General features: G+C 47.6%; 1 protein-coding gene across 1 annotated transcript; it reads left to right on the top strand.

Moving 5' to 3' along the window:
• The first annotated feature begins 15,815 nt into the window (after window positions 1-15,815).
• On the top strand, window positions 15,816-20,579 carry LOC119353198 (zinc finger RNA-binding protein-like). Its single transcript, XM_037619790.1, has 2 exons — window positions 15,816-16,300; window positions 19,683-20,579. Exons 1-2 carry the CDS (start codon window positions 15,878-15,880, stop codon window positions 20,283-20,285), a joined length of 1,026 nt encoding a protein of 341 aa, XP_037475687.1. The 5' UTR covers window positions 15,816-15,877; the 3' UTR covers window positions 20,286-20,579.
• Window positions 20,580-25,798: the final 5,219 nt, after the last annotated feature.

Here is a 25,798-nt window from a genome sequence, read left to right as displayed (position 1 = left end):
CTCCTACCTCTATAAATAGACCCCTCCATGAAATTTTCGGATCTTCCCCTACCCTAACCCTAATTTTTCGCTCCTCCGCGCACCTGACGTGTCCGGCCCGTGCCGGACAACGTCCGCCGCCACCGCCAGCCAATCAGGGGCCGACACCTGTCCCTCCGCGCGCCCACTTCGCCGCGCCGCCGCCCGGCCCGCTCGGCCCGCGGGAGGCCCCGCGGCCCGTTGCTACAGCGCCGCCCGACGCCGCTTCGTTCCCGACGCCACTCCGCCGCCTGTCGGCGTCGCTCCGCCTCACCGCCGCAGATCCGGCCGCCGGAACCCGCCCGCGGTGAACTCCTCCACCGGCATCGTTCCGTCTCCGGTGACCGAGCCCGTCGCCGCCTGCCATCGTCGTGTCGGCGCCGCCTCCTCGCCGCCATCTTCCTCTCCCTCTCCGGCCACGGGCGCCAGGTCCGGCGACGACCTCCTCTGGCCGGCCAGGCTCCAGCGACGACGAACTCCGGCGACCCCGATCTGCTACAGTGTCGAATCCCGATCCAGATCTAAAAACCTCGGTTGACTTTTTCCTCCCCGAACCCTAGTTATTTTGCAATCTTTGACATGCCATAACTCTGCATCCGTAGCTCCGATTCGTGCGTGTAGCATATCAAAATGTTCGCCTCAACGAGTACATAATTTCATATCATTGCATCATTTTCATTTGAGCTCATCTTGATGACCGAAATGCTGTTGGAAGAGGGCTATGTGATGAATTTGTCAGATCTGTTTCAGCAAATGGCCTCTTGTCATTTTTGCCATGATTAATGTGTGCATGCTATGATCCTGAGTTCTACATGTGTTTTGTTATATGCCATGCCATCTTTACAGGGGTGCTTGCCATGTATTTTTGTGATATTTGTGGTGACTAGCACAAGCTTGCAAAGTAGTGTATTCGTTGATGCTGATTTCAGGGACTTAGTATTTCACTAAGTCCTTGTCCTGATTTTGCTTTTATGCCATATGTTCATGTTGTTTCCTAGTGATCTGTGCCTCTTTTGAGGATGATCAGTAAGAATGTTTTGTTAATATTGTTGTTCTCTATCCATCCATGTCTTTCTTAGCAATTATGGAGCACCCTAGCTTGAGTCAATCGAGCTCTACTTTTGCTATAAAATGATCCTGGCAGATTGTTGATATGTTTAGCGATTTTGCCGAGGATGTTGCTATTGATCCGTGCATGCTATGTTATTGTTCTTGCCATGTCTAGCTTCTATGTCATGTCTTCTTCATGGGTGTATGCTTAGTTTGTCATGCCATGCTCTGTAGCGAATGCATCGAGCTCGTAAACATGCCTACTCGTTAACTGTTTTGCATGCTCCAGTTTTTCACTAAGTCTGAATCTGTTTGTGTTTTTGCTATGTTCACATGCTTCCAATTGTATTTTCTGATCCATTTTGGCTCAAGGTCACTAAGGGACTTTTGTTAAGTGCTTTGATTAAGTTCATGCCATGCATTGCTTTGCCATGTTAAGTTCCTGTAGCATGTAGTTTTCATGCTCTAAAGTTTGCTTTCTGATGATAAATTCCAGACTTGTGTTAATTTCACTAAGTCTGAAACCTGTTATCATTTGCACTTTTGACATGCTTGTTTGAACCTGTTAGTGGATGGATTAGCCGTAGCTCAGTGTTCATCTTTTGTCAAGCATCATGTGTGGATCTCTGCCATGTATTTTGTTGTCATGTTTGAGTGCTGTAGCATATTTATCTTGATGCATTTAGTTGGTTACTTGCTGATTATCGCAGACCGGTGCCATATTTGTTTTGCTTGCCATTTCCAAACCGTGCATCCGATTCCGGTGATCTTTATATCGATTTCAACCGAAATCACCTCACCTTTCCAGTGGCACTCTTGGATTTCCAAGTTGAGGCCAGGTTCAATCATTCCTTGTCAAATCATGCATATGCATCACATATCGCATCCCGCATATCATACCATGTTTGCATCATATTGCTTGAGCATTGCACGTGGTTGATTGTGTTCCGTTTGCTTGTTGTTCTTGTTTGGGTAGAGCCGGGAGACGAGTTCGCGAACGAGGATCCCGTTGAGTTCGCTTACGAGGATCAAGTCAACTCTGACAACTTTGCAGGCAAGATGACCATACCCTCGAAATCACTTTTATCTTTGCTTGCTAGATGCTCGCTCTTTTGCTATGCCTATGCTATGATGCCTAACACTTGCTTATAATGCCTCCCAATTGCCATGTCAAACCTCTAACCCACCATGTCCTAGCAAACCATTGTTTGGCTATGTTACCGCTTTGCTCAGCCCCTCTTATAGCGTTGCTAGTTGCAGGTGGAGATTGGAGATCATTCCTTGTTGGAACATGTTTATTGTTGGGATATCACAATATTATCTTGTTTATCTTAATGCACCTATATACTTGGTAAAGGGTGGAAGGCTCGGCCTTTTGCCTAGTGTTTTGTTCCACTCTTGTCGCCCTAGTTTCCATCATATCGGTGTTATGTTCCCAGATTTTGCGTTCCTTACACGGTTGGGTTATAATGGGAACCCCTTGACAGTTCGCCTTGAATAAAACTCCTCCAGCAATGCCCAACCTTGGTTTTGCCATTTGCCACCTAGCCTCTTTTCCCTTGGGTTTCCGGAGCCCAAGGGTCATCTTTATTAAACCCCCCCCCCCCCGGGCCAGTGCTCCTCTGAGTGTTGGTCCAAACAGAGCCACTTGCAGCGCCACCTCGGGGAAACTTGAGGGTTGGTTTTAGTTGTACGTAGTGTTCATCTGAGTGTTCCCTGAGAACGAGATATGTGCAGCTCCTATCGGGATTTGTCGGCACATTCGCGCGATGTTGCTGGACTTGTTTTACCATTGTCGAGGATGTCTTGTAACTGGGATGCCGAGTCTGATCGGACTGTCTTGGGAGAAGGAATATCCTTCGTTGACCGTGAGAGCTTGTGATGGGCTAAGTTGGGACTCCCCTGCAGGGATTTGAACTTTTGAAAGCCGTGCCCGCGGTTATTGGCAGATGGGAATTTGTTAATGTCCGGTTGTAGATAACCTGAACTTAACTTGATTAAAAGGAATCAACCGCGTGTGTAACCGTGATGGTATCTTCTCGGTGGAGTCCGGGAAGTGAACACGGTGTTGGAGTTATGCTTGACGTAGGTTGTTCTAGGATCACTTCTTGATCATAGTTGTTCGACCGTGATTTTGCCTTCTCTTCTCGCTCTCTTTTGCGAATATGTTAGCCACCATATATGCTAGTCGCTTGCTGCAGCTCCACCTCATACCTTTGTCTTACCTATAATCTTAAATAGTCTTGATCGCGAGGGTGTGAGATTGCTGAGTCCCCGTGACTCATGGTTTACTTCCAAACCAGATGCAGGGACCGATGATACCGCTCCAGGCAATGCGCTTGAGCTCAAGTGGGAGTTCGATGAAGACTCTCGTCGTTACTATGTGTCTTTCCCAGATGATCAGTAGTGGTGCCCAGTTGGGGCGATCGGGGACCGTGTCGCATGTGGGGGTTGATCTTTATTTTGGTACCGTAGTCGGACCATGAGTGTATTGGATGAATGTAATGTTATTCATGTATTTGTGTGACGTGGAAAGTGTAAGCCAACTATGTTTTCTTTCCCCTTTTATTTATATTACATGGGTTGTTTTGCGAAGATTACCTCACTTGCGACATTGCTTTCAATGCGGTTATGCCTCTAAGTCGTGCTTCGACACGTAGGAGATATAGCCGCATCGAGGGCGTTACATGTATGTTCATCAGGAGATCCATGGATGGATTTTTTACTACTTTGTTTATGTTGATGATTCGTTGAATTACCATTCAATGTTTTGATACTTTGTTGTGTGGTGAAACATACGATAAGGTGATGTTCTTACTTGAATAAGCAACCTACTTATGATTATACCTCTCTACAAGCATCCGCAAATACAAGAAGGTAATTAAGAGAATAATCTAACCATAGCAATAAATTATAGGGTTTCATGACCCCTCACGCAACAATTCATAAACTTAGGTTATGGTAATATCTGCCACTCCGGCCACCCAACCATAAACAAATTAATTACATGATGCTCTTCTCTATGCCCTTAGAGGTGAACTGGTGTGCGGTCGATGTTTCCACAACACCACCAGAGAATAACACCACAACCCAATCAAAAACTGAACTAGATTCAACTTCACAAGATTACTAGTAACAAGAATTACCTCGTGTGCTCAAGAACGTAACAAACTACTCACAACAAATCATATGGATCATGATTAGTGGAAATGAATATATGATTAAAAATATGAACATATGACTCCTAAGCATCAATTACAAGGAGTAATTAACACCCCGAACTACTAGTAGTAAATGATTTGAGAAGAAAGTTCATAGAACAGAGAGATGGATGAAGAAGGTTGATGGACATTACGATGTTGATGGAGATGATGATCGGAGTATTGGTAATGAAGATGAATTTGAATTCCCCCTTCTAGAGGGATGGATCTCCAGCAGAATTAGCTTGTCGGATGGCAAAAGTTGCTCCGCCTCTGTACCCATGCGGCAGCGAAGGACAAATCCCAGAAAAAAAATCCATTGATTTTTAGTATAGATGTGAATTTTGGCAAAAGAGCGTTGGAAGGCGGTGGATAGGGGCTCCACGCGGCAGACCGACGCACTCTAGGGGGCGCGTGGAGGCCCCGTGACCCCCCTCTGACCCATCTTTTGGCCGATGGATTCTTTTCCTCCAAAAAAATTCAATAATTTTTTGACCCTTTTGGAGCTCTAGAAGAATACTTTTTCTTCTATTTTTTATTTTGACCCTGTTTTCCAGTTGTCCTGTATTTTTTATAATTTCTCTCTCCTTGTGTTGCATGAAAATTGAAGTGGAAAATGCATTAGAATTGAGCATGATGTGCAAAATATCATTGATAAAATAGTAAATTATAATAAGAAATAGTGATGCAACGTATTAGAGATCGGGCTATAATTGACTCTTAATCTACAGTCTGCTTCTGTGGGAGTCCTGGATTAGGGGGTCTCCGGACAGCCGGACTATCTCCATTGGCCAGACTGATAGACCATGAAGATACAAGATTGAAGACTTCGTCTCATGTCCGGATGGGACTCTACTTGGCATGGAAGGCAAGCTAGGCGATACGTATATGGATATCTCCTCCTTTGTAACCGACCTTGTGTAACCCTAACCCTCTCCGGTGTCTATATAAACCGAAGGGTTTTAGTTCGTAGGACAACAATCACAACATACAATCATACCATAGGCTAGCTTCTAGGGTTTAGCCTCTCTGATCTCGTGGTAGATCTACTCTTGTACTACCCATATCATCAACATTAATCAAGCAGGACGTAGGGTTTTACCTCCATCAAGAGGGCCCGAACCTGGGTAAAACTTTGTGTCCCCTGCCTCCTGTTACCATCCGGCCTAGACGCACAGTTCGGGACCCCCTACCCGAGATCCGCCGGTTTTGACACCGACATTGGTGCTTTCATTGAGAGTTCCTCTGTGTCGTCGCTGTTAGGCTTGATGGCTCCTACTATCATCAATAGCGATGCGGTCCAGGGTGAGACTTTTCTCCCCGGACAGATCTTCGTATTCGGCGGCTTTGCACTGCGGGCTAGTTCGCTTGGCCATCTGGAGCAGATTGAAAGCTACGCCCCTGGCCATCAGGTCAGATTTGGAAGTTTGAACTACACGGCCGACATCCGCGGAGACTTGATCTTCGACGTATTCGAGCCACAGCCGGGCACGCCGCACTGTCGCGATGGGTATGACCTAGCTCTGCCGCCGAACAGTACCCCAGAGGCCGCGCCCGCATCTGCTTCGACCCTTAGCTCGGAGCCAACTGCGCCAATCAAGGACGGGTGGTTAGACACCGCCTCAGGGGTTGTAGTCTCAACGGTGATCGAGCCAAACATCAGCATAATCCTCTGCGCAGCCCGTGACACTAAGGTGCCGGACTCTTTTTCTGACTCCGAACCGCCCGCGCCCCTGCCAATCGAATCTGATTGGGCGCCGATTATGGAATTCACCGCCGCAGATATCTTTCAGCACTCGCCCTTTGGCGACATTCTGAATTCACTAAGGTCCCTCTCTTTGTTAGGAGAGCCCTGGCCGGATTATGGCCAACGGGATTGGGACATGGACGACGAAGAAATTTGACGCCCACCCACCACCCACTTCGTAGCCACTGTCGATGATTTAACCGACATGCTCGACTTCGACTCCGAAGACATCGACGGTATGGACGATGATGTAGGAGACGAACATGAACCAGCACCTATAGGGCACTGGAAAGCCACCTCGTCATATGACATATACATGGTGGATACACCCAATGAAGGCAATGGCGACGAGATAACGGAGGATGACCCCTCCAAGAAGCAACCCAAGCGCCGACGTCAGCGGCGCCGCTCTAAGTCCCGCCAAAGCAAAAGTGGTGATACCGGCACAGGAGATAATAATACTCCGGACAGTGCCGAAGACAACAACAATCCCCTCCAAGAGTTAGAGTAGGAGGATGAAGGAGCCAGCTCTCCTAAGAGAGCGGCAGATGGAGAGGAGGAGGATGACAATTACATCCCCCCCTCCAAAGACGAGGCAAGCCTCGGCGACGATGAATTCGCCGTCCCAAAGGATCCCGTCGAACAAGAGCGCTTCAAGCGCCGGCTTATGGCCACGACAAATAGCCTGAAGAAAAAGCAGTATCAGCTTCAAGCTGATCAAGATCTGCTAGCTGACAAATGGACTGAAGTCCTCGCGGCCGAGGAATATAAACTCGAGCGCCCCTCCAAGAGTTACCCAAGGCGCAGGTTACTACCCCGACTGGAGGAAGAAGCGTATGCCACGGCTGATCGGCCACCTTGTGGCCGCGATAGAGAGGCATTCCAGCCAAAAGCTCAGCCTCCACCCCAATGCCATTCAAATAAAAAGGCATGGGGAGATACGCTAGACCTGCGAGACATGTTGGAGGACAAGGCAAAACATTCAAGATCGATCTACGGATCACGAGGGCGCACCACTCTGCGAGACGACAAACATCACGCCGGATACAGTAAAAGCAAACCCGGCCGAGCTGAACACAGCGGGCAAGACCCATTCGAGCTGCGTCGAGATATAGCCCAATACAGAGGCGCCGCACACCCCTTATGCTTCACAGACGAAGTAATGGAACATCAATTCCCAGAAGGTTTCAAACCTGTAAACATTGAATCATACGACGGCACAACAGATCCCGCAGTATGGATTGAGGACTTCCTCCTCCACATCCACATGGCCCGTGGTGATGACTTACACGCCATCAAATACCTCCCACTAAAGCTCAAAGGACCAACGCGTCATTGGCTTAACAGCTTGCCAGCATACTCCATTAGCTGTTGGGAAGATCTGGAAGCCGCATTCCTCGACAACTTTCAGGGCACTTATGTGCGACCACCAGACGCCGATGATTTGAGCCACATAATTCAGCAGCCAGAAGAGTCGGCCAGGCAGTTCTGGACTCGGTTCCTTACAAAGAAAAATCAAATCGTCGACTGTCCGGATGCGGAGGCCTTAGCGTCTTTCAAGCACAACATCCAAGACGAGTGGCTAGCCCGGCACCTTGGTCAGGAAAAGCCGAAATCTATGGTAGCTCTCACGACACTCATGACCCGCTTTTGTGCGGGAGAAGACAGCTGGCTGGCTCGCAGTAATAACATATCAAAAAAACATGGTACCTTAGATACCAAGGACGGCAATATTAGGTCGCATCGCAACAAGCATAAGCGCCGCATTAACAGCGAAAATACTGAGGATACGACAGTCAATGCTAGATTCAGAGGCTCTAAACCCGGTCAGCGGAAAAAGCCATTCAAACAAAGTACGCCGGGTCCGTCCAGCTTGGACCGTATACTCGATCGCTCGTGTCAAATACACGGCACCCCAGGCAAGCCAGCCAATCACACCAACAGGGATTGTTGGGTGTTCAAGCAAGCCGGCAAGTTAATTGCCGAAAACAAGGACAAGGGGCCGCATAGCGATGACGAGGAGGAATCCCGGCAGCCGCACACTGGAGGACAGAAAAGGTTTCCCCCGCAAGTGCGAACGGTGAACATGATATATACAACCCACATCCCCAAGAGGGAGCGGAAGCGTGCGCTCAGGGACGTATATGCGTTGGAGCCAGTCGCCCCAAAGTTCAACCCTTGGTCCTCCTGCTCGATCACCTTCAATCACAGGGACCACCCCACTAGTATCCGTCATGGTGGATTTGCCGCACTGGTCCTAGACCCAATCATCGACGAATTTCACTTCACTCGAGTCCTTATGGACGGCGGCGGCAGCCTGAACCTGCTTTATCAGGACACAGTGCGCAAAATGGGTATAGACCCCTCAAGGATCAAACCCACAAAAACGACCTTTAAGGGTGTTATCCAGGCGTAGAGGCCCATTGCACAGGCTCAATTACACTGGAAGTGGTCTTTGGATCCCCGGATAACTTCCGAAGTGAAGAGTTAATCTTCGATATAGTCCCGTTCCGCAGTGGTTATCATGCGCTGCTCGGGCGAACTGCATTTGCTAGATTCAATGCGGTACCGCATTATGCATACCTCAAGCTCAAGATGCCAGGACCCCGCGGGGTTATTATAGTCAATGGAAACACAGAGCGCTCCCTCCGAACAGAGGAGCACACCGCGGCCCTCGCAACAGAAGCGCAAAGCAGCCTCTCAAGGCAATCAGCCAGTTCGGCGTTTCAAAGCCCGGACACCTTCAAGCGCGCTCGAGGAAATCGGCAAATAGACCGCCTGGTGCGATCTAAGCTCGCGTAGCAATACGGCGGCCACCCCAATCCCAGCCCAACGGTGATATTCGTGCTGCGCGTACATAATTACGCATTAAAAATACCATGGGCACAGGTGGGGAGGGGGGCACAACTTTGGCACGCCCCAAAACGCGGCCTAAACTGCACTAGGGGCTTCCCGTTTGGTTATTTTTTCTTTTTCCAGGACCTTAATCTCTGGAAACACTGTCCGACAGCACTATTGCCGAACACATGATGCAGCAACCAAGAAGGCAGACAACTATGTTATACAACGGAATTCCCAGGTTGATCTCAGATTTCATATCATCCCTCAGCTCGCCCTTGGAAGGGACTTAGTCCTACTTTTTGCTTATCGCACTATCTGTATCACTCTGCTTTAACGCAGCTTTTTAATAAACAATGCATTACATTACGACCATTATTGCATTATATATATGTGTGTGTGTGTTCATTAACGACGCCTTGCAACCGTACACTTTGGTACGGCCAATACACCAGGGGCTCACGTACCCCATAATGCGGTGTGAAAAGTTCGAACACTTTCACAAGTGCGGCACCCCGAACTTATAGCATTATATGCATCGGCTCCGAATCATGTCTTTGGTCAAATGTTGGGTTTTCCCGGCTCCTATGTTTTGGTACCTTACGTTCCGCTCTATCGGCTAAGGTAGCGCTAGGAGAACTACTGCGATTGTGCCCCGGTTCTGCTGGGCTGAGCACCTCGGTAGAGAAATCTAAAACTGACTGTCATGATAAGGCGAGAGACTGGTCGCTGTTCGGCGAGGTTTTTCGAGTCCCTAAAGACTTATGCCGCTTAGGGCGAGGGGCCGGTCCTGTCCGGCTTAAAGGCGTGTATCGCGCCCCGAATTCGGCCTTCCGAATACCAGGGGCTTCGCCGAAATTTAAAATTATAGAATTCTATGGCTAAGTGAGAGTGATAAAGAAATATTAGTCCCGCCTTGTTCGTTGTGCTGAGCACCTCCCTCGAAGGACCCAAATATGGGAACAAGAGTGCTCAGGTTTATCCCAAACACCCCAGCACTAGCGGCATGGGGGCAGAAGCCGAGGACTAGCCATCTCTCAGATTCGATAAACAACCAAACAAAAGGTAATATTTTAAATTCAAACAAGCGTTGCATAGCGCATATGAAACAAGTTTTCATAAATACAGGATAAAACGAGCAATTTTACTCAAATATTACATCTTTCGAACACTCATCCGCGATAAGACGGGCACCCGGTAGAACACCCTCGTAATACATCTCGGGGTGGCGGTGCTCCTTGCCCTCCGGTGGCCCCTCCTTGATCAGCTTCATGGCTTCTAGCTTGACCCACTACATTCTTACACAGGCGAAAGCCCGGCGTGCACCTTCAATGCAGACGGATCGCTTAACAACCTCCAGCCGTGGGCAGGCATCCACAAACCGCCTCACCAGGCCAAAGAAGCTGTTCGGAAGGGCGATGCCAGACCATAGCCGGACTATAAAGCCCTTCATGGCCTGATCGGCCACCTTATGTAGCTCGACCATCTGCTTCAGCTGGTCGCTCATCGGCACCGGATGTTCGGCCTCAGCATACTGAGACCAGAACAGCTTCTCCGTCGAGCTTCCGTCCTCGGCCTGATAAAATTATGCGGCATCGGACACACTGCGGGGCAAATCTGCGAATGCTCCTGAAGAGCTCCGGATCCGGGTAAGTAATCGGTAATTTACTTTTACATGCTTGCTTTGCATATAGAAAGCCTTACCCGCCGCTATCTTCTTCATCGTCGATCTCCTGGAGGGCCTTCTGGGCCTCGGCCTTGGCACTCTTTGCACTCTCAAGGGCCACGGCAAGCTCAGACTCCCGCGTCTTCGAGTCAAGCTCCAACGCCTCGTGCTTTGTCACGAGAGCCTGGAGCTCTTGCTGCACCTCGCCCACCCGAGCCTCGTGCTTCTCTCGCTCGGTGCGCTCCTTGGCCGTTGTATCTTCAGCCTTTGTTAGCGCTTGCTTCAGGGTCGCCACCTCGATCGAGGCCCCTGGCAAACATAAAACAATCTTGTCATTTTGCAATCGCGTCCTTTTTATACATACATATCTATAGACGGAGTATTACTTACCCTTGTTCTCCTCGAGCTGCCTCTTGGCAAGGCCGAGCTCTTTCTTGGACCCCTCGAGGTCCTGCTTCAGTACGGCGACCTCCGCATTTAGTGCGGCGGACGCCAGCAACGAAGCCTGCATATGCATATTGACATACTTATATTAGACTCATGCGATATTATTTGATCCTCTGTCCGGCTTTTCTTTGTGAACACCGAACAAAGCATCAGGGGCTACTATCTATGCGGTAATATTTCTACTACATTTTAAACACACTTACCTCAAAGCCTGTTAGAAGGCTGGCACAGGCTTCAGTCAATCCGCTCTTGGTGGACTGAACCTTCTGGATCACCGCACTCATGATAGTGTGGTGCTCCTCATCGATGGAAGCGCTGCGAAGCGCTTCCAGCAGATTGTCCGGTGCCTCTGGATGGACAGAGGTCACCGGCACAGGCGTTTTGCCCATCTTAGAAGGAGGCCGCCTGCCCGAGTCCGGAACTGCTGGAGGGTCCGGCACGGTGTTCGGCTGAGCGCCGAACTCGGAGCTCTCGGGGGCCCCATCCCCGCGGCTCTCGGAGTCCAGAAGGTCGCCTTGAGGCGCCTCCGAGACTGTCTCCCCTCGATCCGATGCCTCTTGAGACAACACCTCGGCGTCATCGGCAGGATGAGGGGAGGTGGCGGTCGGGACTGGATCGCTATCCATGTCCGACGAGCCCAGGGAGCCGTCCGATGATACCTCGATATTGGCTCGGGGCCGGAGTCAGCATCTTCGCCAGAAGAGCGTCTGCGGGGCCTTTGGGCAAAGGAGCCGGACAGTCGATCTGTCCGGCCATCTTCTGCCAGTCCTATCAATGGTCCGGGAGTTTAGATCCTGCATAGAGCCAATCTATATAAAAAATAAGTATCATGTGAAAGGTAAAGCAGCTTACCGCACTAGCTTGGCGCTTCGCGCTGAATCCGCGATCCTCAGTGATAGGGGAGGGACCTCGGCACTTTTAAACAGCACCCTCCAGGCGTCTTCATGAGTTGTGTCGAAGAGCTTGTTCAGAGTCCGGTGCTGCGCCGGATTGAACTCCCACAAGGTGAACTCCCGTTGTTGGCACGGGAGTATCCGGCGGATGAGCATAACCTGGACTATGTTGACAAGCTTGAGCTTCTTGTCCACCATGTTTTGAATACATGTTTGGAGTCCGGTTAACTCTTTCGAACTACCCCAGGACATGCCCTTCTCTTTCCAGGAGGTGAGCCGCATGGGGATGCCAGATCGGAACTCGAGGGTCGCTACCCATGCGGGGTCGCGCGGCTCGGTGATATAGAACCACCCCGATTGCCACCCCTTTATGGCTTCCACAAAGGAGCCCTCGAGCCATGTTATGTTGGGCATCTTGCCCACCATGGCGCCTCCGCACTCCGCCTGGCGGCCGCCCACCACCTTCGGCTTGACGTTGAAGGTCTTCAGCCATAAGCCGAAGTGGGGCTTGATGCGGAGGAAGGCCTCGCACACGACGATAAACGCCGAGATGTTGAGGATGAAGTTCGGGGCCAGATCCTGGAAATCCAGGCCGTAATAAAACATGAGCCCCCGGACGAAGGGATGGAGAGGGAATCCCAGTCCATGGAGGAAATGGGTGAGGAATACCACCCCCTCATGGGGCCTGGGGGTGGGGATGAGCTGCCCCTCATCTGGGAGCCGGTGCGCGATGTCGTCGGACAGGTATCCGGCTCTCCTCAGTTTCTTGATGTCTCCCTCCGTGATGGAGGAGACCATCCACTTGCCTCCCGCTCCGGACATGGTTGGAGAAGGTTGAGATGGAAGTGAGGACTTGGGCGCTAGAGCTCGAGTGTGCGGGAGCGGATGAGCAAAGGAGGAAGAAGGCATGGATAAGAAGGTGAATCCTTATCCCTTTATATGGGCGGACGAAACTAAGCGTCCCCACTTGCCTGGTAAAACTTGCTTGTCCCCCAAGCGCCGCAATTGATGGCGCGGTTGGGTTACCCACGCCCGTATTGATGAGAATCCCGTAATAAGGGGACACGATCTCTGCTTTGACAAGACGTGTCGAAAAACTGCCTCGCGTTATGTGCGGGGCTGGTTAAAAGAAACGGTTCGAATAATCACCGGGCAATGACGTAACGTCATGTTGCCGAAACAAGCCAGCGAATTAGATCTGCGAAAATATTATTCTCTCTACGATGGAATGTGGAACTTATTTTGCAAGGTCGGACACTATCCTCGTATTCAAATTCTTCTGTGATGTATTCGGAGAAGGAACCCGCCTTGCAATGCCGAAGACAATATTGCGCGCCGGACTCATCGTCATTGAAGCCTGGTTTAGGGGCTACTGTGCGAGTCCTGGATTAGGGGGCCTCCGGACAGCCGAACTATCTCCATTGGCCGGACTATTAGACCATGAAGATACAAGATTGAAGACTTCGTCTCATGTCCGGATGGGACTCTACTTGGCGTGGAAGGCAAGCTAGGCGATACGTATATGGATATCTCCTCCTTTGTAACCGACCTTGTGTAACCCTAACCCTCTCCGGTGTCTATATAAATCGAAGGGTTTTAGTCCGTAGGACAACAATCACAACATACAATCATACCATAGGCTAGCTTCTAGGGTTTAGCCTCTCTGATCTCGTGGTAGATCTACTCTTGTACTACCCATATCATCAATATTAATCAAGCAGGACGTAGGGTTTTACCTCCATCAAGAGGGCCCGAACCTGGGTAAAACTTCGTGTCCCCTGCCTCCTGTTACCATCCGGCCTAGACGCACAGTTCGGGACCCCCTACCCGAGATCCACCGGTTTTGACACCGACAGCTTCCCTTCTCTTTCCTTTTCTCTCTCCTCCAATTAAGCAAGAATATACTAATTTTTAAACTCTTATAGCTTGTTTAAGTCACCTTATTGTACTTGCTCTAAGAGACTAGAATTAGCAACGTCCTTAGGTGTTATTTCTAAGTATGTTGCATTCAATTGGTTTAGGAATCATATGTACATCTCAATATCGTGGCCTAGTTGTAGAGAGAAGGGAATGAGAGAAATATTAGAAAGAAACCACATCAGATCAAAACATTAATTGTATTGTGTAGTGAAATGTGCTAAGAGCCACAACTCCCTTCTTTTCTTCTTTAATTGATGTGCCACATCGGTATTGTTTTGAAGAAAAACTTCCCATAAATTCATCAATTATCAAGGTAGTATAAATAACATCAGAAGTAAAAAAATTACATCCAGATTTTTGAAACACCTAGCGACAACTACAAGCGCTAGAGTGAGCCGTAGGTGCATTGATGGGGATACCCACAATAGGTAGGCCCGTGAAGGGTCAAAGTATCATAAAGCATGGGATCCGTATGACAGATGGGCCCAAATCAATCTCAACCACCCAAAAAGTTACTCGGGTGACATTTGGGTCACCACTACTTGAACGATCTAATGTGTCAGGTACTGGGAAGACACAAATTACTTGGCCAGCCAGTATATTCTGATACAAGAAGCACAATAGTCGTGCATGACATTTGAAGCATCGCCATCGTTGAGTAGGGCGGATAACTACTTGTAACATAGTAGGTGAGAGGGTGGCGCAATCTTTATAAGCGACCCCTCACACTTAGATTTAGGGGATTCTCATTCTCATTCTCTCTCTCTCTCTTGCAAACTCTTTCACATACGCACTAAATTCATACACGGAACAAAGAAAAGCCTCTTCAAAGAACGAGACGTAGGGTTGTTATCTCCACCGTAAGAGGCCCGAACTCGTAAAAATACTTGTGTCACCCGTCTGCTCTAGATAGATCATGCTCCATCTTCCTACCCCTTTCTACTGTCGAAAACATCCCCATGACACACACCACCGTCATCGCCTCTCTCTCACTAGAGCCGAGCAAACCTTATTTAGTAGACAGTCGGGAAGTCATCGTCATAAGGCCACATGGGACCAACGCACCAGAATCGCAAACATCGCCGACAAAGAAATGTCTAGATCAAAAGGATCCAAACTCTAGACACACGAACGTAGAAAAACAAAGACCGAATCCAACCGGATTTACCGAAGACAAACACCGAATGTATCCCGCTAGATCTGCCAGAGACAAGCCTCCACACGCCCTCTAGCGATGCTAGAAGTACCATCGGGGCTGGGGTTAGACGAGGAGTCGTATTCCATATTTACCCAAAAAGGCTTTCGGCCCGCTTTATATACTAAAAAGTATATCTAAAAACAAAGTCATCCCGCAGTAAGGACCATGATCCACCGCGCCTCCATAACTCTAAGGTCACATGAGACGAGGCAGACCACATCGGCATCGGCAGGGTGCAGGGGAAACCCTATCGCCTTGGTGCCCTTTGCGTCACGAGCGTATTGACTGGGAAACTCATGTCTCGTGTCGTCGCGTCAGCATTTTACCTATGAACTCCTGCTAAGAGACCAAGAAAAAAATGCTTTATGCATGTAGCACTAATATATTTTCTACTTCATCCGCCCTATAATATAAGATCATTTTGCATTGGGACGGAGGAGTACTCCTTAATTCAGTCCTCCTTGGTTGTTTTGATTTTGGGGAAGGGGGACACCTCACTAGACAGTTTTCTACTATCTCAGTCCTCGGACGAAGGAGTACTTCATAATTGGTCCCTTTTGTATTTCATATGCCAAATTTTGATCATAGATCTGACTACCAAAATGTTAATGTATAAAAATTGTCAATGAATTCGTATTTAAATGTTTTTTCTAATAATATTATTTTTGTTATTATGTATTATATTTTATTAGTTAAAATTATGTTTAAAATATAACACGAAATACGATGGGAACTAGTAGTAAATCAGTAAAACAGGAGGCCGTACTCCGTAAACTCTCTGGCTAGGCCGAGAGAACCCGATACGGTTCGGTCCCTCGTGCACCCGAACGCCACGGTGATCGCACACACGGTCGCACCCTCACCGCACCCCATCGACCGCATCGCGCCCTCACCGCCACCATGGACTACGCCGCTCACGCCGCCGCCGCGGCGCCGCAGGCCGCCGATCCCCGTGGGGCCTACCCTCCTGGCTACCCCTACGCCTACGCCTACCCGGTGTACCACTACCCCGATCCCGCCGCCGCCGCCCCCTCCGCCCCCGCCCCCGCCCCCGCCTCCGCCGCCTCGTCCTCCTACTACTACTCCAACCCTGCCGCCCAGGCTATCACGGGGGCGCAGTACAACCCGTACACCAGCCAATACCACTACTACGGCGCCCCGGCGACGGACGGGGGGAGTGGCCTCGCGGATTACTACTTCACCGCCGGCGAGGCCTCTCAGGCCCCGTCGGCGGCCCAGACAGCTCCGGCGGCGTCGGCGGCCGCGGCGGCTGGAAGAGAGGCGGTGAAGCACTTCGGGTTCGATCCCCAACGCTACGCCCAGGTCAGTGCGCTCACTGTCTCCGATTTGGTACATCTTTCTCTGTATGCGTTCCGAGTGTGGTGGATTTAGGTGGATTTTTTAGGGGTTCGTCAGATAAGGGAGCATGGTTACAAATCGGGCCTCACTGATTTTCTATCGAATCGATTGTTCTTGGCATATATATATAGTTGGTGAAGGTAGCCCATAATCCTAGATAACTCGATTGCTGCCTTCTGGCTTTATGGGTTCTAGGTTTGGGAATCCTCGCACTGTAAAAATCACAAAACATTCCAGACTAGCTGGAAAATTGGAATGGTTTGGAAATTGCTCACCCGCATCTTAAACTCGCAGACTGGTTGACATGCAAGCAAAAAGGATATCACTCCGGTAGATTTGTTAAATCTTGACCATGAGAAGTTCTTTAGTCAAATCCTTTTGTGCCTGCAAGGAGCCATGCCTAGGCTTTGGTGCTGTCAGATATCAAAGTTGATCAGTTACTAGGGGCTTCATTGAAATGTAAGTCATGATTGGTAATTGCGACCGAAAGATAACATGTCATCTTTTTATGTCTAAACTGACGAAATAATAGAATAAGCGCGAGTTGGAATGAAACCTTGCTTGTTTTAATAGGGACTTCTAATCAAAATATTAGTGAAGTGCAACTGAAAGTTAACCTCAGCAGATGTGAACTTTGGACATTTTTAGCCTAGTTGGAACTGTTGTATTTTCAGCTTAGTTGGAACTGTTGTAGATTTAAGTAATTATGATGTGTGGCAGACCAATGAGTGTGATTAGAAAGCAGGTGACTGCCTGCTTTGTTGAAGACCTGGGCTAGTAGTACAGCATGTGTGATTTCACCATTTTGACATAGCTTAGAGAATGAAAATCATTTGTGTATGTTTACCATGTATGCCTTAGTTTGAGGGCAACGTCCTAACCTGTGCTCCTTCCTATTTGGGTGAAAAGAGCACATATGATTTCATCACTTTGGCATGGCTTTTGGAAAGAAAATCATGATAAGGATGCATTTGTGTATCCATGTGGAAAAAAGAATTGGAGTGACCCTTCTCTCCCATACTTGGTTAAAATTCCTCCGATAATAAAGTTATTGATTATGGAATAGGTCACACCATCTTAAGTAGTGATGGAACATCATAATGTTTTTGTAGAGCTAAAATTGCCGTGATGGAAAATTGCCTTCAAAGGGCTGTCTGTCTCATGGCAAGCTGGGGATGGAGATGAAAGCAAGTAGGAGTATTTGGGGGTTGGGGCACAGAGTCTTCTAACTATAAGCTGAGAGAATATTGGATGATGATAACTTGCACATTTAGTGTTCTTAGGCCTTAGGACCTGAATCGGTCCCATCCATTCATTTATTGATGCACGGGAACTATTATCCTAAATGCCCAAACTCAATTGTAGTGCTAGTGTATGTATCTTGTTTCAATGTGAGCATCTGTATATTGAAAATTCGCTTTTATTGAAATAAAGTGGTCACCTGCATGGTTGCATCCTCGAGTTTTCCTCACCCCCGGCCACTTTGTTTCGTTCTTCCTCTGTGGAAACCAAGTGGGCATTTGCATGTTCACACCTATTTTTGCCTACTCAATTCAGTAAAATTCATTACTTGTTTCTGCTGAGAACATTGTAGCCTGCAATTTTCAGGTCTATTGAGTACTAATATCCAATTCTTTGCCCACTTCCATTCTTGGGTATGTTCAATCTGTAACTTGGCAGCATTCATTTGTTTGCATGTTGGTTTTGCCATAGACATAATTTCACATTAATCTGTTTTGTTACTTTTTGATCTACATGTCTATGTTGCTTGATAGTTGGTCTTTGTCCTTGTCATGTCAAAACTGGAAAAAAAAATCGAAGCTGAAATTCCGCATCCTGGAGGATGTGAAAGCCTGGTACAGATTTAACATATTTTCCCATTTTGGCTCAATTCCATTATTAATAAAGGTTCTCATGCTCTGAGTCCTATATTTGGATCAAGCAAAGGTCCTCTAATTTGAATATCCTTGTTTGGAGCCTTGGTGGTTGTTATTTTCTGAGAGTTTAATGACTGTTAATTCTTGAAAGACACCCAAATAGATTGAGTGTATTTCAAATTTGCAATAACCCCAAAGGACTATATAGGAGAACTAGAACTACCAGGACTCAACCCTATTTAAGCATACAATGCACATCTAGGCACAAGACAAACACTATTTGTTTACTAGCCATGTACACTTGAGTGCTACCCTTACAGTGACAACAAACTTTTGTTGTTCCTCGTGTTTCGTCAAGGAATCTGATCCCAGTTTTAACATTGACTTCAACATGCATCTCATCTACAACCGAGGTGCCATACACAGCTCCACAAGGACAAGTTAGAGTGCGAGTGCGCCATAATACTTCACAAGAGTATACATTGTGGGCAGTGGTTTCTATCCCACAGTCACCAAGCCAGATATCGCCCATGTAGTCCAAATCCTCAGTCGGTCTGTCAATGCTCGTCTCAGGTTTTTGAGGGAGAGTTGCTTCCCTTTATCTGTTCTATTTACGTTCAGTTAACTCCAGCCCGCACGTTTTCTGATCGAGTTTAGCCAGGTGATCATATTGGCTGTTGCTTCATTGTTGTTAGCAGAAACATCAGTTTTCAGTACATGCTATCTGAACTTCATTTTACATGCTTTCTTGCCAAGTTCAAATTCGAGAACAGCAATGGTTCATATCAAACTCTGTGCCTCAGATCCACCGTACCAAAAGGTGGACAATTCCCACAGACGCATCTTGTGCTTGGAGTGTAAATTTGCAGGTCTCGACTAAGAGGTCCTACTCCAACTTTACCTCTGATCTGAATGGGCGGCATGGTCTGCCTTAGTCTTTCTGTACTGTCATGGTGCTCCCAGTGCTGCATTGCTTTTCTTGTGCTGAGGCACAGCTGTTAGTATAGGAGGTGGTTGTTGCCAAGTCTTTACCTTCTTGATACATAGCTGAGGGCATCATATGTGTATGCGCAGGTGTTATTGGTATGTGGGTATAATATGTTGTCATCCGCATCATCATATTTAAATAGTAGTATTGGATAGAGCTTGTTCAGTGTAAGATATACATGGAAAATGGATCCAATACCGTCACCATCCATTCATCAGACTGGGTGGCTATATATCAAATTTGGTGCTGCCCCTAAAATATGCTGGCCTCCATTTAATGTGTGCTTTTGTGTATAACCATGCTTGACACGGTGACATGGATTTCACATGTGCACTAACTAATTGTATGAAAATCTTTTTTTCTTACCTTCACTGTATGGCACATCTTCTGTTCAGTTCACCTTAATTGTATCTGCTGATTAGCTTTCATACTATATTTCTCATCTCTCCATATTAACTTGGTGTCAACATTGTCTCCATAGGTAGCAGCTGCGAAAGCTCCAAACGGAGTGGCACCAACAGCTGCAGCCACGGTCATGCATCATGCTCAGTGGAATGCCCATTTTGGACATCCTCTGCCGACAAACGTTCGGAGGAGTTTCAGGAAGAAAACTCCAAAAGTTGTGCAGCCATTACTCTGTGAAGTCTGCAAGATCCAGTGCGACACCATGGAGGTTCTCTTGATCCATAAAACAGGTCAGAAGCACAAGAAGAATCTGCAGAAGTTACAAGACGCGATCACGCCTCAACCAGCAAAGCCTCCGAACAGCGGTGTTGCAGCAAACACAGCACCTCCTGCCGCCGCTGCCGCCACTGCTGATGGTGTTGTGCCGGCTGTACAGCCAAAGAAGAACAAGAGCTCCAACGCGTCCCCAGCAGACTTGGAGGTGAAGAAGAGGCGGGTGATCGAGGCTGGAGCGGCTCATGGCGAAATGAAGATCTGCACAGCGTGCAACGTCGTCGTCAACAGCCAGAAGGTCTACGAGTTCCACCTGGCCGGGCAGAAGCACAAGGCCAATGTACAGAAGCAGCAGAAGCGGCAGCAGCAGCAGCAGCAGCAAGTGCAGCTTCAGCATGTCGCCTGAGACGGCGAGCCGCTCTCGGAGTTCTCCCTGTCTTTATTTCCTGTCCTTCCAGAGGATCAACAGAAACCAGCATTCAAAAACCCATGTGTTTTTTCCGTTGTTTGGTAGGCTAGCTTAGTCTCTGTTGCAGTTACAGTGTCCCCCTTGTTGTGCTGTAGAAACGCCGGAAAATTGCTTCAGACTTCTGCCTGCTGCGAATTAGCAGCGGATGCTGGTGGCGAATATTGTTATGTATTTTGTGTCTGTTGATGAATGTTGTGGTGATCTTGATATCTGAGTTTTTCTGTAATGTCATGGCTTGGGTTCGCGCCGCATAAATGGAATATGTTAGTTATACCGTGTTTGTAGTTCAGGTGCTCAGGCAGAAGTCGGAGGAATCGGTGATCATGGGCGGCAGTACTGTTGTTATCCTTGTTTTTTAGGGATTGTAGTCATCCTTGGTGTCGCATGAAGACTAGGGGTGGAAATTGGTAGCGGATAATCCGAAATATCCGATATTCGTATTCGAGAAAATGCCTATTCGTATCCGAAACATCCGCATCCGAACTAAAATGGAAATGGAAATTATCCGTATTCGAATTTATTAAACAAATAAAAAATAAAATATGGTACGAGATTTTGAGATAAATATGAATATGGAAGTGGATATATCCGTATCCAAATAAGATTATGGGAGGTAATTTTCAAAATTCTAGACCCAATATTCTAATTATCCAACATAAAAGCCAAATAAGTGGTCAAATTTTACTCTTTATATGATTAAATTTATAAATTATTATGCATTACAATAGTATTTATTCATAAACCTATTTATCATTGACTTATTGTATGTCACAAGTTGATTATTTCAGGTCACATAGCTATCGACTAATTTACTTAAGCAATATGTTGATATTATTCGTATCCGTTCTGAATCAAGAAAATATCCGATACGTATCCGTATTCGAATAATATCCGAGCCGCATCCGTATTCGATAACATCCGTATTCGGATTCGTATTCGTTTTGAAAATATGAAAATGGAAGTGGCAAGAGCACTATCCGATCCGTATTCGATCCGTTTCCACCCCTAATGAAGACCCGCTGGACGAGTGGACCTAGCAACTTAGGGTTAGACAGCTTTAAAAAAAGCCGCCATCTCGCTAGTTTTTTTTATCCGGAACGCCTTACATTCCATTTACGAGGGACCGATTAAATCGGTGGTTACAGCACGGTTTACATCAAGCAGGAGATCTGCATGCCATACATGTTGACCTTGATTTTTCTATAAGCCGCCTCTTTTATTCATTTGGGTTTCTCAACTAATTATAACATAATTAATTTAAAAGTCTCAACAAATTTAAGAAGCAAGTTATTTTTTTACCTGAGGAGAAACAACTTATTTTTTTAGGCAAACGCTCAGTGTCAACCGACAGTTTTTCTCTCGCTTATCCGCCACCTCCCACGAGTGACGCATGCCCCAATGGGCCCGCTTCGTGTGTTGCCTTATCTTCTCGTCCGATCACTCCCGGCCACATTTTTATCCTTGTCTTCTTTCTTTCTTCCCCAACCATCCAGCCTCCTCCATCACGCATACAAGAAGAACATCGCTAGCCCATGCCCACCGGCCTGCGAGCAGAATGGCCACGCAAGCCTTCGGTGGACACCACAACCCGGCCATGTCCTTCCCCAACCCAACTGTGGGCGTACATGGAAGTAGCATGCAAGCAGCGGCTAGCATGCGAGCTCGCTGGCCCACGCGACCGGCGACGGGGATTGGCGGTGCTCGAGACGGGAGCTTGGAGGTTGACGGCCTCGTGGTTGACGGCGAACGGCGGCGACGTCGATGTTTCTGTAACTTCATTTCCATTGGTTTTTTCTACAATGTCATGTGTGTTGCAAAGGTTTATTCCGTGACAATACCATGCTGCAAAAAAGTGAAGATGAAAAAAAAAACTCTGCAACACATGTATGTTGCACAAGTTCATTCTGCAACAACATCCATGTCGCAAAAAAGTGAAGACAGAAAAAATTTCTGCAGGATCATCTATGTGTGCATAAGTTCATTCCACAACAACACCCATGTTGCAGAAAAGTGAAGACGAAAGAAAGTTCTGCAACAACACCAATGTTACAAAAGGGTTTGTGCAATATGCGCTCTATTGCAATGATGATGACGAGGTTGGACCGTTGATGGTGCCATATCTAACGATTCTTGAGGCGGTCGATCTTTCTAGATTATGCATCGGGGGACGTGTAGCATTGCCCTATTTTTTTAAGTCACTCAAAAGAACTGGCCCGTAATTCACCGGTGCACCGATGAAGTGTTTGTTGGAAATATGCCCTAGAGGCAATAATAAAAGCATTATTATTATATTTCCTTGTTCATGATAATTGTCTTTATTCATGCTATAATTGTGTTATCCGGAAATCGTAATACATGTGTGAATAACAGACACCATCATGTCCCTAGTAAGCCTCTAGTTGACTAGCTCGTTGATCAACAGATAGTCATGGTTTCCTGACTATGGACATTGGATGTCATTGATAACGAGATCACATCATTAGGAGAATGATGTGATGGACAAGACCCAATCCTAAACATAGCATAAGATCGTGTAGTTCGTTTGCTAGAGTTTTTCCAATGTTAAGTGTCCTTTCCTTAGACCATGAGATCGTGTAACTCCCGGATACCGTAGGAGTGCTTTGAGTGTACCAAACGTCACAACGTAACTGGGTGACTATAAAGGTAGACTACGGGTATCTCCGAAAGTGTCTGTTGGGTTGACACGGATCAAGACTGGGATTTGTCACTCCGTATGACGGAGAGGTATCACTGGGCCCACTCGGTAATGCATCATCATAATGAGCTCAAAGTGACCAAGTGTCTGGTCACGGGATCATGCATTACGGTACGAGTAAAGTGACTTGCCGGTAACGAGATTGAACGAGGTATTGGGATACCGACGATCGAATCTTAGGCAAGTAACATACCGATTAACAAAGGGAATTGTATACGGGGTTGCTTGAATCCTCGACATCGTGGTTCACCCGATGAGATCATTGTGGAGCATGTGGGAGCCAACATGGGTATCCAGATCCCGCTGTTGGTTATTGACCGGAGAGTCGTCTCGGTCATGTCTGCATGTCTCCCGAACCCGTAGGGTCTACACACTTAAGGTTCGGTGACGCTAGGGTTGTAGGGATATGTATATGCAGTAACCCGAATGTTGTTAGAAGTCCCGGATGAGATCCCGGACGTCACGAGGAGTTCTGGAATGGTCCGGAGGTAAAGATTTATATATGGGAAGTCCTGTTTCGGCCATCGAGACAAGTTTCGGGATCATCGGTATTGTACCGGGACCACTGGAAGGGTCCCGGGGGTCCACCGGGTGGGGCCACCTGTCCCGGGGGGGCACATGGGCTGTAGGGGGTGCGCCTTGGCCTACATGGGCCAAGGGCACCAGCCCCAAGAGGCCCATGCGCCTAGGGTTTCAAGGAGGAAGAGTCCTAGGAGGGGAAGGCACCTCCTAGGTGCCTTGGGGGGGAGGGAAACCTCCCTTGGCCGCCGCCCCCCCTAGGAGATTGGATCTCCTAGGGCCGGCGCCCCCCCCCCTTGGCCCTCCTATATATAGTGGGGGAAGGAGGGCTTTTCATCCATGCCTTTGGTTGCCTCCTTCTCCCTCTCCAACACCTCCTCCTCCTCCATAGTGCTTGGCGAAGCCCTGACGGAGTACTGCAGCTCCATCATCACCACGCTGTCGTGCTGCTGCTGGAGCCAAGAAGGAGGAGACGTGACTGTTCCGTACGTGTGTTGAACGCGGAGGTGCCGTCCGTTCGGTGCTAGGATCTTCGGTGATTCGAATCACGACGAGTACGACTCCCTCATCCCCGTTCTTTGAACGCTTCCGCTCGCGATCTACAAGGTACATAGATGCATCTAATCACTCGTTGCTAGATGAACTCCTAGATGGATCTTGGTGAAACCGTAGGAAAATTTTGTTTTCTGCAATGTTCCCCAACAGTGGCATCATGAGCTAGGTCTATGCGTAGTTCTTCTTGCGCGAGTAGAACACAATTTGTTGTGGGCGTAGATGTTGTCAACTTTCTTGCCGCTACTAGTCTTATCTTGCTTCAACGGTATTGTGGGATGAAGCGGCCCGGACCAACCTTACACGTACGCTTACGTGAGACCGGTTCCACCGACTAACATGCACTAATTGCATAAGGTGGCTGGCGGGTGTCTGTCTCTCCTACTTTAGTTGGAGCGGATTCGATGAAAAGGGTCCTTATGAAGGGTAAATAGAGGTTGACAAATCACGTTGTGGCTTTCACGTAGGTAAGAAAACGTTCTTGCTAGAACCCTACTTCAGCCACGTAAAACTTGCAACAACAATTAGAGGACGTCTAACTTGTTTTTGCAACAAGTGCTTTGTGATATGATATGGCCAAAGTTGTGATGAATGATGAATGATATATATGTGATGTATGAGATGTTCATGCTATTGTAATAGGAATCACGACTTGCATGTCGATGAGTATGACAACCGGCAGGAGCCATAGGAGTTGTCTTTATTTTTTGTATGACCTGTGTGTCATTGAGAAACGCCATGTAAATTACTTTACTTTATTGCTAAACGCGTTAGCCATAGTAGTAGAAGTAATAGTTGGCGAGCAACTTCATGGAGACACGATGATGGAGATCATGATGATGGAGATCATGGTGTCATGCCGGTGACAAGATGATCATGGAGCCCCAAGATGGAGATCAAAGGAGCTATGTGATATTGGCCATATCATGTCACTTTTATTATTTGATTGCATTTGATGTTTATCATGTTTTGCATCTTGTTTACTTAGAACGACGGTAGTAAATAAGATGATCCCTCATAATAATTTCAAGAAAGTGTTCCCCCTAACTGTGCACCGTTGCGACAGTTCGTTGCTTCAATGCACCACGTGATGATCGGGTGTTTGATTCAAACGTTCACATACAACGGGTGTAAGACAGATTTACACATGCAAACACTTAGGTTGACTTGACGAGCCTAGCATGTGTATAGACATGGCCTCGGAACACAGAAGACCGAAAGGTCGAGCATGAGTCGTATAGAAGATACGATCAACATGAAGATGTTCACCGACGTTGACTAGTCCGTCTCACGTGATGATCGGACACGGCCTAGTTGACTCGGATCATGTTATACTTAGATGACTAGAAGAGGGATGTCTATCTAAGTGGGAGTTCATTGAATAATTTGATTAGATGAACTTAATTATCATGAACTTAGTCTAAAATCTTTACTATATGTCTTGTAGATCAAATGGCCAACGTAGTCCTCAACTTCAACGCGTTCCTAGAGAAAACCAAGCTGAAAGACGATGGCAGCAACTATACGGACTGGGTCCGGAACCTGAGGATCATCCTCATAGCTGCCAAGAAAGATTATGTCCTACAAGCACCGCTAGGTGACCCGCCTGTCCCACAGAACCAAGACGTTATGAACGCTTGGCAGACACGTGCTGATGACTACT

Source organism: Triticum dicoccoides, chromosome 2A (genome assembly GCF_002162155.2).
Source record: "Triticum dicoccoides isolate Atlit2015 ecotype Zavitan chromosome 2A, WEW_v2.0, whole genome shotgun sequence".
NCBI lineage: Eukaryota > Viridiplantae > Streptophyta > Magnoliopsida > Poales > Poaceae > Triticum > Triticum dicoccoides.
The sequence above is the reverse complement of the archived record's forward strand: the minus strand, read 5'-3'. Positions and strand labels throughout refer to the sequence as shown.

Bases quoted from the DNA above. Each gene is read 5' to 3' on its own strand.
- LOC119353198 (XM_037619790.1), top strand. From the start codon at position 15,878: ATGGACTACGCCGCTCACGCCGCCGCCGCGGCGCCGCAGGCCGCCGAT. The intron at 16,301-19,682 runs GTCAGTGCGCTC...TTGTCTCCATAG, and splicing joins ATCCCCAACGCTACGCCCAG to GTAGCAGCTGCGAAAGCTCC.